Here is a 15010-nt window from a genome sequence, read left to right as displayed (position 1 = left end):
TTCAAATATAAATAGCCTAAATACACCAATCAAAAAAAATTGGCAGAGTGGATAATAAAACACAACTCGTCTATATGCTGTTTGTAAGAAATTTACCTTAAATTCAACAACATATAGGTCAAAAGTAAAAGGTTAGGAAAAGGTATACCATGCAAACTTTAATTTTGAAGAGCAGGACTGACTATATTAATGTCCAATAAGGCAGACTTCAGAGAAAAACAAATTACTAGAGACAAGGGCACTACGTAATGACTGAAGGATCCGTCCACCAGGAAGACATATTGATCTTACACATGTATTCATCCAACAACACAGCCTTAAAAAACATGACACAAAAGCTGACAGAGCTGAAAGGAGAAACAGACAAATCCACAGTTACAGCTGGGGACCTAACACTGTCCTCTAACCAACTGACTGAACTATGAGACACAAAATCAGCAAAGATGTAGAAGATCTGAAAAACACAATCAACTGACATGATTTAATGGCCACAGATAAAGTACTACAGTCAGTAACAGCAGAATACATTTTTTTTAAATCATCCACAGAACATTCACTAAAATAGTCCATGACCATGGCCATAAGGCAAACCTAACAAATTTAAAAGAACTGAAATCTGACCACAATGTGTATTCTCTGATCATAAATAGAACTGAACTGAAAACCACTAACAGAAAGAAAAGGCCAATCCTTAAACGTGTGGAAATGAAACAACACACTTTTACATAATCCGTGGGGCAAAAACAAAGTCTCAAAGGAAATTTTAAAAATACTTAGAACAGAAATGATAAAACAACATAGCAAAACATGGAGAATGCAGCAAAGCAGTGCTGAGAGAGTAATTTACTGTACTAAAAAGCTTACATTAGAAATACAGAAAGGTCTTGAATGGATCAAGAAACTAGAAAAGGAGAGCAAAATAAACCCAAAGTATACAAGACGGAAATAACAAAGATAATAGCAGAAGTAAATGAAATTGAAAATAGGTAAACAGAAAAATCAATGAAACAAAAAGTTGGTTCTTTAAAAATAAATCAATAAAATGTATAAGCCTCTAGCAAGACAGACAAAAATATAGAGAAAGGACCCAAGTCACCAGTATCAGTATGAAGCAGACTCTCAGTGCTGATCCTACAGCCACTACAAGGATAAAAGGGCGACATAACAGAAGCTTTATGCATGTAAGTTCAACAACTTAGAAGAAATAGATCAATTCCTTGAAAATTACAAACTAATAACCAGGATAAAACAGATAATACAAATAGTCCTATTACCACTAAAGAAATTGGATTCATAATTTAAAAGCTCTAGAGAAAGAGCTCTTTAGGCCTCGACGGTTTCACTGGAGAATTCTACCAAGCACTTAGAGAAAAATTTAACACTGATTTTACACAATCTCTTCCAGAAAACAGAAGATGAACAAACACCTCCCAACTCACTTTGCGAAGTCAGTTTTATCTTGCTATCAAAACCAGACAAAGACAATACCAAAAAAAGGGTGAAACAGTGAATACTTTAGGATATTCTGTTGGCTTTACCTACACTAAAATGCTGCTTTCCCATTTATCCAGTAAGATTTAGGGATAGACATATTTTTTAAACAAATTTGCCTTCCCAATTTAGAGTCTTAGTCCAACTCCAGAGGAAACTTGTTTCTAAGAGAATGTAGCGAGAGTCCTATTTTTTTGTTAAAGAGGCAAGAAAAGGAAGAAACATCTCCCCAACAATGCAGTGATGTTCTCTAAAACTTTAAAACAGCAAGGCCCATAGAACAGTAAACAGTGATGAACTGGGGAAGGGGATTCACAAAGTTAACTTTTTATTTTTGGTCAGCAATGCTCATGCAGTAGTCAATCCCCCATGAAACCCTCCTAAAATTCTCAAAGCATCTCATGCATCGATGGCTTATCACAATTTTTCTCCATTTGTTTGGTTCTGCAATCACCATAAATTATACAGAGGGAAAAAGAAACCTAAGTATCTCAACCATGCGGATACTTCTAGAAGAAAGAGACTTGGTTCTCATTTTCCAGTTACTCCAAAGAATCCTAAGTTTGTAGAAAATATCACCCCTGACTTCAGAGAGGAGGGCAGTTAAACCATCCCAAGAATACTGACATCAGCCTTAATACTTCAGAGCAACCCTGGTAGGAAAAACCCACAACGTTTCCTCCCAAGCCATTCTGCTGCCCTGCCTCCGTACTTTATAATAGACTCTAGCAGCCCAGCTGGGCTTCCATTAGCAAGAACAGTCATGGGCCCAACTCACCCACAGGGCCAGGCACCCATCCTTTATTTCATGGTTTCTTTGAGCTCAGTCATAGGACCTAATGTGCATGTTTTCCTTCAAAGGGCCTCTATGCAAACCAGGTGAATTTATGCTCTCAAGAGTACACGCCAGAATGTTCAACATCCTTCCATAGAAATAACAAGCAGATGCAATCAGGCCAAACTTCATAAAATAATTCCATAATTTCGGTGTCACACATCCAACATGTTACCTATTTCTTTTAACATTTAGCGAATGGAAACCCGCCCTTTTCATTTTGGAAGGTGAATTCGTGGATTCTAGTAAGAAACATCACCTCTGAACAAAGGCTGCACAGAACCACAAGGGCAGGCAGGCAGGCACTCAACCAGAATAACTAAGCCGGTGCTGGAAGGGCCACGTCATCACCCACTACAAGACCCCTGTGAAAATTACAGAAACGTGGACTAAGGGTACCTGATCCGGTGCTGCCTGGGTGCTTAGAGATTCTGTAACAGCACTCTAAGTAGGGTTTTGAAAGCAGTGAAAATGAATTTTCTGCCTGTTTCTTTACAAGACCTGATGTAATATAAGTTTTAAATGGATTTTGACCATAATTTCCCATAGCCTAAGGGTGAGCCTTTTTTTGAAAAAAGAGCAGCTATATTTTCAATATTTTACTGATGCTTTGCATTAATCATTTAAAAACACCATCTGCCTCCTTTGTCAAGGGCCCCAGTTCTGAATTAAGAGAAAGTACCATAACAACAATAATAACAACAACAACAACAACAACAACAACAACCCCACAGGGAAAAAAAATAAAACTATAAAAGCACTAACCCAGAGATAAGTTCTGCAGACGACAGAGCGGGTGGGGTCCCAGGTGATCCATTTGGAACAGTGAAATGGAAGCCTGCACTAGTCAGCAGACAGCCTATTGAATGTCTCTCAGCAGTGGCACCCAAGTGCACTTCAGAGAGCAATTCAAAGGGAAGGGCACAGGGTCACAAGGCTCTTCCCATCTGACAAGTGGTGGCAGTGCAAGGGCTCAGTGACAGGACATCTGTCTGGGTATTGGGCCATGTGGTCATTGGCCAACTTACAGCACTTAGGGGATGTTCTGGGACATCCCTGGGTGTGGGGGCGGGTGGGGGATGCTGGGCATGGCTTTTTCGGCTTTTACAATTAAGAAGCCAGGAATATTGTATTTCCTACTTAGTTATTATCGTTGAGATTAGGGTCGTCTCATAACCCATGATCAAAGTTCCCAGGAAAACAAAGAATAAAATCACGCATCCTGAGAGGTGGGAAAAAAGGCCAAGACAAGCTTAACCTCTTGGGTTAAGTCTCTCTCTTCCTTGCAAGCTCTCCAAGCACCCCAAACTGAAGTGGGGGAATCTGGCACCGGGTAGGGCTAATGGGAAGAGAATTTGCATATATGTGACTAACAAGGACTGTCATATCACATCTCTTAGGTACCTTTCTCCATGGCCAGCAAATGAATATGAGTCCTGGGATGCTTCACAATCCAGTGAACGCTTGGAACTTTTAGGCCAACTTATTATCCTGTAGGTCACAGTACAGAATAGTAAAACCTGGTTGTTGTGTCTACAATGGTGCATTTACAACCAAGGGAAGTCAGACTATACTTCAATTTTAAAAATAAAATTAAAATAAAGCCATGGGAAAGACTGAAACCAAAAACTGTTTCGTCCTGCATACTCTAGGGGATAGGATTTCTTCACTTCAAATTTCTTAGTGTGAAAAACAGAGGCACTAGTTTTTCACATGCTCAAAACTTCACCGGCCAACTTTAAATTTCAAATCAGGCTCTCCCCCCATGGATTCCTCACAGATTACTCCACATTTCATAAACAATTCCAGTGTCATTTCAGGGCCTCCAACTGCTTTTATAGCATCAATGGAGTCTTCTGGAGAGTATAATTCTATCTCATATTCTTCTAATGACTTTGCTCCCAACTTTAGTTTCTCCAAGTCAGATTCCATCAGATTTTTTTCCCTCATTCTGCACTTATTAATAGCAAAGTTACCTGACTGGAAACCTCACCTCACCCCCTTCACTTCCATTTGTGTCCATAAACCATAGTTCCATTTGATAACTCTAGAAACCAATTTCTAACGAGCAATCTCAGACTCCTCTGGCTTCCCATGAGTGGGGCTGAAAACATGCTTCCCAGCCTGCAAGTCACTTCAGACCAAAGGTGCTATGAAACCGTAATGGAATTGCACAAATACTGCAGTAACATGTGTAGAGAAACTGGTAGGGGGATATTTCTCGTCAACATAGAACAGAAGGCTAAAGGTTAGTTCCATATACATAAATCCTGCTACCTACTGTTTTCCTGAAACTACAGATTGTCACTTTATACAACCGTCCAGTAGTTTTAAAATTATGTAATTATGTTTTCCTATGTGCACCTGTGCTACACAGTACGGTCTTATAATTAATTTCACTTCGCATAGCATGTGTTGTCTTTGGCTTTATAACCCCTTCTCCAATCACTAGCTATCCCCATAATTACACATAGAAGTAGGAAAAACTGTGTTGCAAAACTAAAGAAAAGCACTTGAGACTTATGTAACACGCTCTACTACACATGCTCTCAGCCACCTTTTTCACTATCAGGAAGCAAAATGCCACCAACAGTGAATTACCAGGATGGGGGACATTTTTCTCATTTTTTTTCTTCCAGATCATGTAAGTAAATGTAATATTCAAAGCCAAATTCAAGCAATAATTTCTGGGATGAAAACCAGACAATTTGTGCTTCCCTGAAGACAACTGTCCTCCTTGAAGACAATCGCGTATGTTAAATATCAACTAGTTTTACTGAGCACTCGCTGTGGACTAGGCACATACATTGCACACATACACCATAAATAACCTACCAACCCTGCAGGGAGGGTTGATACAGATGATACAACAGGCAGCAACCCTGTTGAGGTCTTCCAGTGAGTACAGGACGAAGCCAGTAACCAGAAAGCCTTAGAGTTAGTAAGAGAGGAAGCCAGCATTCACATCCATGTGTGCCTTCTATTGAGGTGGGAAGCCCCATAAAAAGACCGGCAGGACCCCTAGGCAGGGCTGCTGCTCTCCTCCCAGCACTGTCTGGTTCCCTGGCCCAGAGGCTCTATCTCACTTTTTGCCTCTAAAGCAGCTAACTTACACCTAGAATTCTATTGGTTCCCTGAGCTCACTTCTGATTGGTTATTTCCTTCACTCCTGATTGGTTATTACTCTCATTTCTGATTGGTCCACTTCCCTAACTTCTGATTGGTCCATTTGTAGTACTTCATTTGCATGGAGCTCACTCCTGATTGGTCTATTTCTACAAAGCTTGTTCCTGGTTGGTCAACTTCAGTTGTACTTTATTTGCATATGATGTTGCAAAGTGTAAAAGTGGCAGCCTATAAAAGGCCTGTGTAAACCTACAGATGGGGTCCAGAGCTTGAAGTGTTGACTCGTCTGGGCCTGCTGGGGTAATAAACCTGAGTTCTCCAACTCTCCAAGTGCTGCTTGGTCTCTTGCCCAGATCCAGGTTGCTGTCACAACTGAGCTGTAACACCAAGCTGTAACACATTTTTCCGCAACATTTCCAAGGCTTGTGCCTTTCCTCTCTGCCACAGTTAAGGGACACTTTTTATTAGGAAAGCCAGCCTAGCATATTTAGCAATAGCTTTTCCACCACTGATGCTGGTTACTCAACTTAAAAAAAAAAAAAATAGCTTGTATAAAGAATTGTCTTTTCTTAATAGAAATTATGGCAAAAGAACCTCTAGAAAAACAATCCCCCTAACATGACCTGACAGGTGAAAATGACTAACAATTCCTTAAGTGTCTGTGGCAATCGCCAGTTACTTTGTGACAGCAGATTTCATACACTCACTGTCGTGTTGTCCCAGAGTCTCTAATGGGATTTCTCAGAAGCCAGTACTACCTCTGGGCCCTGAGAAATCAGTAGCACTAGTCACAGAAGCCATGTGTTCAGCTCATGCCACCAGGAAACAAATTTCCCAGAACCCATCTTCCCTAAGGATTGAAAGACGAAAATCTTAAAAAGAACAGAGTTCTGAAGACAAAGCAATTCAAGTAAAACCAATAAACCCCAGTAATCTTTGAGAGGTCACCTGTGCGTGAGAGAGTAACAAAGTAACAAATGTTTATCAAACTACCTTCGGTTATCAAGGTCAGTTTAACCACCCCTAGCACCAGCGGAGTAACTAGAAAAACATTGATTAGAAATGTAATCAAAATGATTAATTTGTGGGAGTCAATCATATTTAGCCAAATGATTGCAAGTAGTTTAAATGTTCTGATGATTGAAAAATTAGGCCTCAGTTGCCTGCATGATTACACAACATGAAATATTTCTGTGTTGATGCCAGATGTGACGATTTAACCTAGACGACATTGCTGGCAGCTCCCTGACTCCTGGCCTAGGGCTCGTTCTTCCCTCCTTGGTGCTAGATGACCCAGCCACTTCAGTGTGAAACTCCTCTGCCTGCTCTCCCCGAAGATGAAATGAGGCCATAGTTTAAAAATTGCTGTTTTTATTTTTAAAGCACCCAACAAAACCAAGGTATAGAAATTACTTTAAAAAAATAGAAGTTGTATGAAAATCAGGGAAGAGAATTCTCTACAGGCCCATCTACTGCTAAACTTCCCACATCCCAAGAACATGTGCAGGGAGCTCTGATTAACAGAACACAATGCAGTTAATAGTGAGAAAGGTGTATCTGAGAAAAATCACATTTGTTTTTCCTTTTCTATGCTCATTTCACAAATATTCTTTTCCAGCTTTCTTCTTTACAGCAGCCAGGACCATGTCACCAGATCTGTGGGTCCACTTGGTCCACTGTAACTCACCCTTTGGGCTTGGACTTTATTAAGACTTCCCATTTCATTCATCATTCTGGCCATTGCACCTGGGACAAAAAGGCCTCTTTGGGCACGTTCTGAAAATGTTACGACTGCAGTACCCTTCAAATAATATATAAATAAAACTTGTCAAGATTTTGTGCTTCAGATGCACAGATGAAACATACTTCTGAAAAAAGTGACCTTTTAAGGATTCAACTATCATACTTTTTGGCATCAGAGGTTAATGAAAAGACCAGAAGTCTTGAAGATATTGGTGGAATTCAGAGAACTGGGTTTTGAATTCATGTTCCACTACTCACTAGCTGTATAACCTGGAGCAAGTTGCTTTATTTCTGGAAATCAAACTTCCCTCATGTGTTAACAGAGAAAATGAGCTGCTTGCCTCAGAGGGTTGTTACCAGGGTTTAAATGAGATGATGTATGCTTATCAAGATCTTGGCATTTTGTTAAGTGCTCAATAAATGTTAGTTGTTAATATTTCCATTAAATGTAACCATATCCTTCCCTAGTCAGTTTGGATGTATGGATACAGTTTAGAGTTATTTGCCAGGTTTGGATCAATAGAAAAATCTTGGCAAACAAACTTACATATTTTGTCCATGGTTTTCATGTGTGTACTCAGCCCTCAAGTTTCTCTTAGATAGTCTAAAAGAAGTTCACGGGGGGGGGGGGGGGGGGGGTATAGTTCAAGTGGTAGAGTGCATGTGCAGCATGCATGAGGTCCTGGGTTCAACCCCAGTACCTCCTCTAAAGCCAAATAAATAAACCTAATTACCCCTCCCCCTCCAAAAAATAAATAAATAAAAGAAGCTCAAAGACTTCATTCTTTTATGAAGCATTCACTGAGGCCCCAAGAAGGAAAGGAAAAAAAAGATTCAAGAGCTTGCTTGCCACTATGTTTACTTTCAATGACCCAGCTGACCACAGTGAAGTTATCAAGGTTTCTGGCCAACTTTACACATTCTAGTCACTTAACCATCTGGCCATGTGGTGATCCAATACAATAACAAATCTCAAATCATCCATGACACAGCACTACAGATCCTGTGAGAAACAGCAGCAGGAAAGTCACTAAGAAACCAACTGGGCTAGAAGCCACTCGATGGAAAAGACCAAATCTCACCCCTTTGAAAAAGGAACACAAGAAAACATGCAGTCGATTTCTAAACAATGACAGTATTGAAAATGACACATAAATTACAGTACAAAGATATTTCTGCAGTGAACTTGTAATTATAAAATTAATAATAAAAATACTTAGCTTTGTATTTCTGCAGAGTAAAAGTCTCTACCCTTGTATTGCAGGTTTTCATTCTTGACAGTCATCATTTGTTATTTTAATCAGGTTCTCAAGCCTTTTCTTGATCACCTCAACTGCAGAATAAACTAATTCTGATCTGGGAATTTTAATTTTTATGTAACTTTTTTTTTTTCAGTCCAAGTTAGAAATGATAAGTATTATCCTCTTATCTATGCAAATTGTTTCAAATTGACATCAATGTAACATATCAAAAACATAAACAGAAGCATTAAGAACAGATTGGTAATGGAAGGAACCTCTCAGGCAGCAGAAAAACAACCAACTGAATTTTGGTTCTTCCAAAAACTGGTGTTTTTTTTTTTCTTTCATGTAAATAGTGTCATTCTAAAGCACCATATGTGCAGAATGAAATAAGTAGACACAGCTGGCTCCTGGCCACAGCAGATGGAAGGAAGCCAATGAAGCAGTTAAGCATCAAGCTGAGGGGCTTACACACACACACACACACACACACACACACACACACACACACACAGAGTTAAAAAACATTATCTGATGTTGATGAAGTACTCAGTTTCACTGGGAATCTCAAAGGATAGGCGACACAAATGAAACTATTAACAATTTTATTCACACTGACAAGGTAGATGTGTTCTTGCCGCTCAGTTAAAATATGGAAGCACATTCATGTACACTTACACCTACACAAATCATCTCCAACTTCCTAATTTCCTGACTCTTTCCCACACAGAAAGGCTTTCCAAACCACATCCAAATTTCCACACAAAATACCTTGCTACAATCTCGCAGCAATTGCAAGGATTCATGAGACCATTTCAAAACACGTCCTCACTGAGATTGTCAACCTGGCATTCAGAAGATCTGTGCCTCTCGCTCAGAGCCCAGCAGTTGGGTGCTCTGTGACGTCTGCTGGGGAAAGAGGGGAGGGTGGGGGTAGATGCTGCCTGCCAGCCAACTTGCGGGCAGGACTCACTCATGCTCTGCCTGCCCCAGACCATCTATTATTCTGGCTTTAGTATTTCCAGTGTAGGCAGGCCAGCTGGACGCCTCCTGGGAAGGGGCACTGGGAACTGGCACGGGATGAGGTAGGACGTAAGGGTCAAAAGGAAAAAGGAACTGTAGTATGTCCTGCTCCTCACCCTGCACATTAAAATACATTGTCACTGGCTAGCCTTGTGTTCTTACATCAGTCATCTAACCTCTCTGGACTTCAGTTTTCTGATTTACTAAATGACAGAACTGAAACACTAAGGCACCTTCCAACACAAACATTCTATGAGGAGTAGCAGCAAAGTATTCCATGCCCAAAAAACTTACGTAAAGCTATCTGGAAGAAAGAGTCTATGACGAAAAAGGCACTTAAAAATGCAAGAAAAGACCAATTGCCTTATAAAAATGGAAACCAATAGAGGGGAAAAAATACCTAAGCCTCAAGTATAACATATTAAACACTGTGTAGTCAATATAATTATTGGTCTCAATTTGTCACTCTCCTGGAGTAGTAGTTTATGTTCTTGCCACATTCTGATCATATGTGGAATATACTGCCCCACCCCTTGACCCTGGACTTGTCCATGCAACTCACTTTTGTCAATGGGATATTAATAAAGGTACTACAAGCAGACTTGAAATGTGTTTGTGCATTTGGACTGCCTTCCTGCACTTCTGCCATTGCCACAAGGAAATACACTACAGGTAGCCACTGTTCATTCAGCCTGAACCCTGAAAGAGATGCACAGAGCAGTCCTGAATACAACCTGATGCTAACTGAGTCCAGGGGAACACCATCGACGCATGAGCAAGGAAAAGTACATTGTCATAAGCCTCTGAGATTTTGAGGTCATTACATAGCATCATTAACAAGAAAACCTGACTGATAAATCCTGCAAGGAAAGAACATGTGGAGAACGAAGAAAACACCTAGAGAACATGAGAGGATAAACACCTAACTGTCTATATAGGAATCACAGAACCTGGACCCAAGTGCCTCCAACATGGTCACAAATGGGTAAAAATGACTGACAGTAACATCATTTTGAAAACTGCACACAAATCACAACAGGACCTTCTACTCTCAACTTAAAAGGATCCTAATTAACAATCCTAAGTGGGTAGCTTAATAACAAAGTTAAACTTTTACTAGGAAACAGCTAAAATTGAGGAAAAATCTAAAAACTCCTGAAACTTCATTTAGATTAACTGGTTTTCATAAACTACCACATACTGTCTTCACATTGTACTAAGCCTGGGGATACTGCAGACATTTATATAAGCTGTGGGACTGTCAAGTACACATACTTTTTTTTTCTTTGTAAATGGGGTTTAAATTTTTTTAATTGACATGTAATTGACATGTAACATTGTATACGTTTAAAGTGTACATGTTGGTTTGATACATTTATATAGTGCAGTATGATTCCTACCTAAGTGGGTAGCTAATGCCTCAATCATATTACACAGTTACCATTTCTTTTTGTGATAAGAACAATTAATATCTAGTCTCTGAGCAACTTGGAAGTTTATAATTCTGTATTGTTGACTATATTCACTATACTTATCTACTAGCTGTAAACATCATCTTAAACATCTCACCAATTCCTCCACCCACCAGCCTCTGGTAAACACCATTCTACTGTTTTTATGAGTCTGACTTTTTTAGATTCCACATTTAAATAAGATCATACAATATTTGTCTTTCTTTGTTGGACTTACCTCACTTAACATAATGCCCTCAAGGTCCATCCGTGTTGTCACAAATGGCAAGATTTCCTTCCTTCTCATGGCTGAATAGTATTCCATTGTATTTATATACCACATTTTTATCCATTCATCCATTGACAGACACTTAGGTTGTTTCTGTATCTTGGCTATTATGAATAATACTGCAATGAACATGGGCATGGAGGTACCTTTCTGAGATACTGATTTCAGTTACTTCTGATATATACCTAGAGTAGGATTGCTGGATCATATGGTAGCTCTATTTGTAATTTTTTGAGGAACCACCATACTGTTTCCATACTGACTACACCTACATTTCCACGAATAGTACACAAGTGTTCCCGTTTCTCCACAACTTCTCCAAAATTTGTTATTTCTTGTCTTTTCAATAATAGCCATTCTAAGAGGTGTGAGGTGATATTGTGGTTTTGATTTGCATTTCCCTGATGATTAGTGATGCTGAGCATCTTTTTATATACCTGTTGGCTATTTAAATGTCTTTGGAAAAATGTCTATTCAGATTCTTTATCCAATAAGTTGGATAATTTACTTTTCTGCTGTTGAGTTGTATGAGTTATTTATGTATTTTATATAATAATCTCTTATTAGACATGGTTTTTGAATATTTTCCCCAATTTTTAGGTTGCCTTTTCAATTTATTGATTGTTTTCTTTGCTGTGCAGAAGCTCTTCAGTTTAAGGTAGTCCCACTAGTTCATTTTAGTTTTTGTTGCCCAAAGCACACACCTTCTCAAGAGACAATGTTTCAGTTTCTCCTAGGATCCAGAAGCTACTGAGTGTAAACAAATCAACTTCACAGAGAAATGTGCACATTTATTTGTCTTATAATAATGCAGTTACCATGTTGCATCTGAGTTTCATGCTGCTCTTTCTGTTGGAGACAGAAATGCTGCTCAGATAACTTTAGAACTTTTACAGTAAATGCACCAAAGCCTTAGTTTTCTTTAGCAGACTGAGCAGAGAGGGCCAGAGAATAAATGAAACAGAGAGGATAAACTCCCCAAACTCAGTAAATATCAGAGCACCAATCACACTAAGAGTGAGTTATCTGTTATTTTATACCATTTGATAATAATTATATAGCCAATGAAAACAAAAGTTCATTAAAAAGTTTGTGACAATCTATAAATTGCTTATGCTATAATATTATACAAAACAAGCAGCACCACAAAATAGTATTTATAGTATAATCATAACAATGTAAAAAGAAAGTGCACTAGAAAACCTGATTTGGAGTATTCTCAGAATTGTTAACACATTGTCTTTAAGTGATAGAACATTTGAGTGAGTAACTTTTTCTTTTTTACTACATCTTCCATATTTTTGGTATTGAAAATACATTATTCAAATAAAATCTCTTGAAATTACTTTTCCTAAATTACAACTTTATTCTTTTAAAATATTGTTTTCCTTTTTGGTATACTTTATTCTGTCTTATTCCACTTCCTTTCCAAAAAAGGGGAAATGCAAACTAATATTGCAATAGAATTTACGTATTTATATTTAATCTTCAAAAGTTTTGTTAATTACCAACAACATAAATATTTGGCCCCACACCTAAAACTACAGCTGCATTTGTTTTAAGCCTAATGTTAACCAGTGAAATCACACAGTATCTACGAGAGTTGACAGTGCCTTACAACATGGTCATTAAAAATGAAGCTGACATTTTATCATTGCAAGACCGGGGCATTTTGGGATTACACAGGACATGGGAATACCATGTCCTAAAGACACACCAATCATATCTCCAAATTTGTAATTATTGCAACAGAATGAACTGGCCTACCTCAAAAGTTATATTCAAATAAATTATACACATTATTATCTCAAAAGAATAATTAGCATACTCTATTCCAGAGAGCAAAGACACTAAGAGACTATCATGATCTCTATTTTTTTCAAAGACAAGTAGAAAATAGCAGTGTGGAATCATTTTCCTAAGGCTACACAGAGTAAAATATGATCGTGCTAGATACTTACCAGTTTATGGATGTTTCTGAGTATGTCATTGGAATCCTGAAAATAAATCTTACCACTGGCCTAAATAAAGACAGTGTCTCCTTTTTTAAGTTAAAACTTCCATGTTACAAAAGTAATCTTGTAAACAGGAATAGTGTTTTCATTTCCGTAGCAAACTTTTAAAAAGAAAAAAAAAAAAAAAACAACTACTTCCCTGGCTTTGTGAGGAATTGCTACTAATAACTATTGTTAAACAGTTTGTAAAAATATGACATGCTATTTCATTGTCTGATAATGATAAGTTTAACCGAACAAGCATAAATAACTATGCTATTGTTTTTTTTCAGCTTTAGGAAATTACACATGCTATTACTAGTTGATAATTTTGGGCACTGAAAATTTAGAAACATTAAAAATTAATAGTCATGTCATAAGTAATACAAGCAAATCTTTAAAAGATATGGAGAATAGATTATTGGCAGCATTTTGTATAATTAACAATGGAAGACTACTATGTCCCACTTCAAAGATTTACCTAAATTTCTAGGAAGGTTCAGGAACAATTTCAGGAGTTTGCTTAATATATAAATTCGCTTATGATTTACAAGTGCCAAGACGTAGGAAAATTACCTCTTATCTATTCCAACACACACACACACACACACACGCACACACACACACTAGTTACACCATAGCAACTAAGATCATCCATGAATTGATTCCTTTTTTTAAAGCAGAGGCTCCACTACAGTTTCTAATTCCCATAAAGAGAAAATACCTTAACGTGCCCCTAGCTGTCTGTGGGTGGAGAAGCAGACCGCACCAGGATTAGTGGAAGAACAATAAACTCGTGGAGGAGACTTCAGTGAGTGATGCCACACGTAGTTAATTCATAATAGGAAGAGTAGTGCACACATTGTAAGTCATAAGATTACAAAGGAGACCAAACAAGACAGCACCCTAACAGTTTAGGGCTTTATTAGAGAGAGACAGCTTTTCCCCTCCGTGAAAAGAAATTTTTCCTATGCACACTCTTGACCCCTGAGGAAGAGTGACAACGGGGACTGGTGACTTCTACTCTTCTTTCTCCTGGAAGTGCACCTGCTCATGTGGAGCACAAGTTCCCTCTGCTCCTCCATATGCCCAGCGTCTCCCCTGGGTAGGCAACATCCTCCTCCTCCTCCTCCAGATTTCTGCACCAGCCAGTAGCACCTGGGGCGGCGGGGCGGCGGGGCGGCTCTGCCTAACTAAGGGGTTCACAGCTCTTAGCAATGCAGGAGGCCTGTATAGCCAAAGCCTCGCTTCCTCGTGGCTTCTGACAGTAAACAGGAGATAACTGGTCCTTGTCTTTGCACTGTTTTATACCTCAGTTTGTCCAGAAACCAAGCCTCTTCAGTTTAAGGGTAGTTTTGCTCCAATAAGTACAGCAAATAACTATACTTACTCTCAGGAAAGGGCTTTCATTCACTGCTGACTGATCTGCGAAATCTCTAAGTCCAGTCTACTGCTTGATTTATAAGAAAGCGATCAATCATCACATGAGACAGCGAGTCCACACTTGATCTGCCTACCAACATTACAGTTCCAGCCACTGGACTCCACCACGACTTGTGCTATTATTTATTAATGTTTCTCTTTTGAAAGGCTCCTTGTTTTTAATCTCAAGTAAAAACTACTGCAAAAGGAAAATGAGTATCACTTGTCAAAGATTAACACCAAAAACACACACAGGGCTTATATATGCCAGACAACATTATAGGCGCTTTCTAAATTTTAACTTACTGAATTCTCTCACAGTCTTATGAGGTAGGTACTGTTATCGCTGTCATTTTTTAAATGAGAAAAATGGAGACACAGAGAGAGTAGGAAAT

The 15010-nt window shown here is 38.7% G+C and overlaps 1 protein-coding gene across 3 annotated transcripts in view; it reads right to left on the bottom strand.

The window, feature by feature from the left end:
* Positions 1-15010, bottom strand: part of SLC35F4 (solute carrier family 35 member F4) — a 222314-nt gene that overhangs the window by 145468 nt on the left and 61836 nt on the right. The window contains exon 1 of one of the 3 annotated variants that reach the window (XM_010962368.3): positions 3092-3253. The exons of the other annotated variants lie outside the window; for them this stretch is intronic. Coding sequence (XP_010960670.1) covers positions 3092-3143 — 52 coding nt within the window. The 5' untranslated portion in view covers positions 3144-3253. Of the gene's footprint in view, positions 1-3091; positions 3254-15010 lie in introns of those variants that run through there. 3 annotated transcript variants of the gene reach the window in all.

Source organism: Camelus bactrianus, chromosome 6, assembly GCF_048773025.1.
Source record: "Camelus bactrianus isolate YW-2024 breed Bactrian camel chromosome 6, ASM4877302v1, whole genome shotgun sequence".
NCBI classification, from domain to species: domain Eukaryota; kingdom Metazoa; phylum Chordata; class Mammalia; order Artiodactyla; family Camelidae; genus Camelus; species Camelus bactrianus.
The sequence above is the reverse complement of the archived record's forward strand: the minus strand, read 5'-3'. Positions and strand labels throughout refer to the sequence as shown.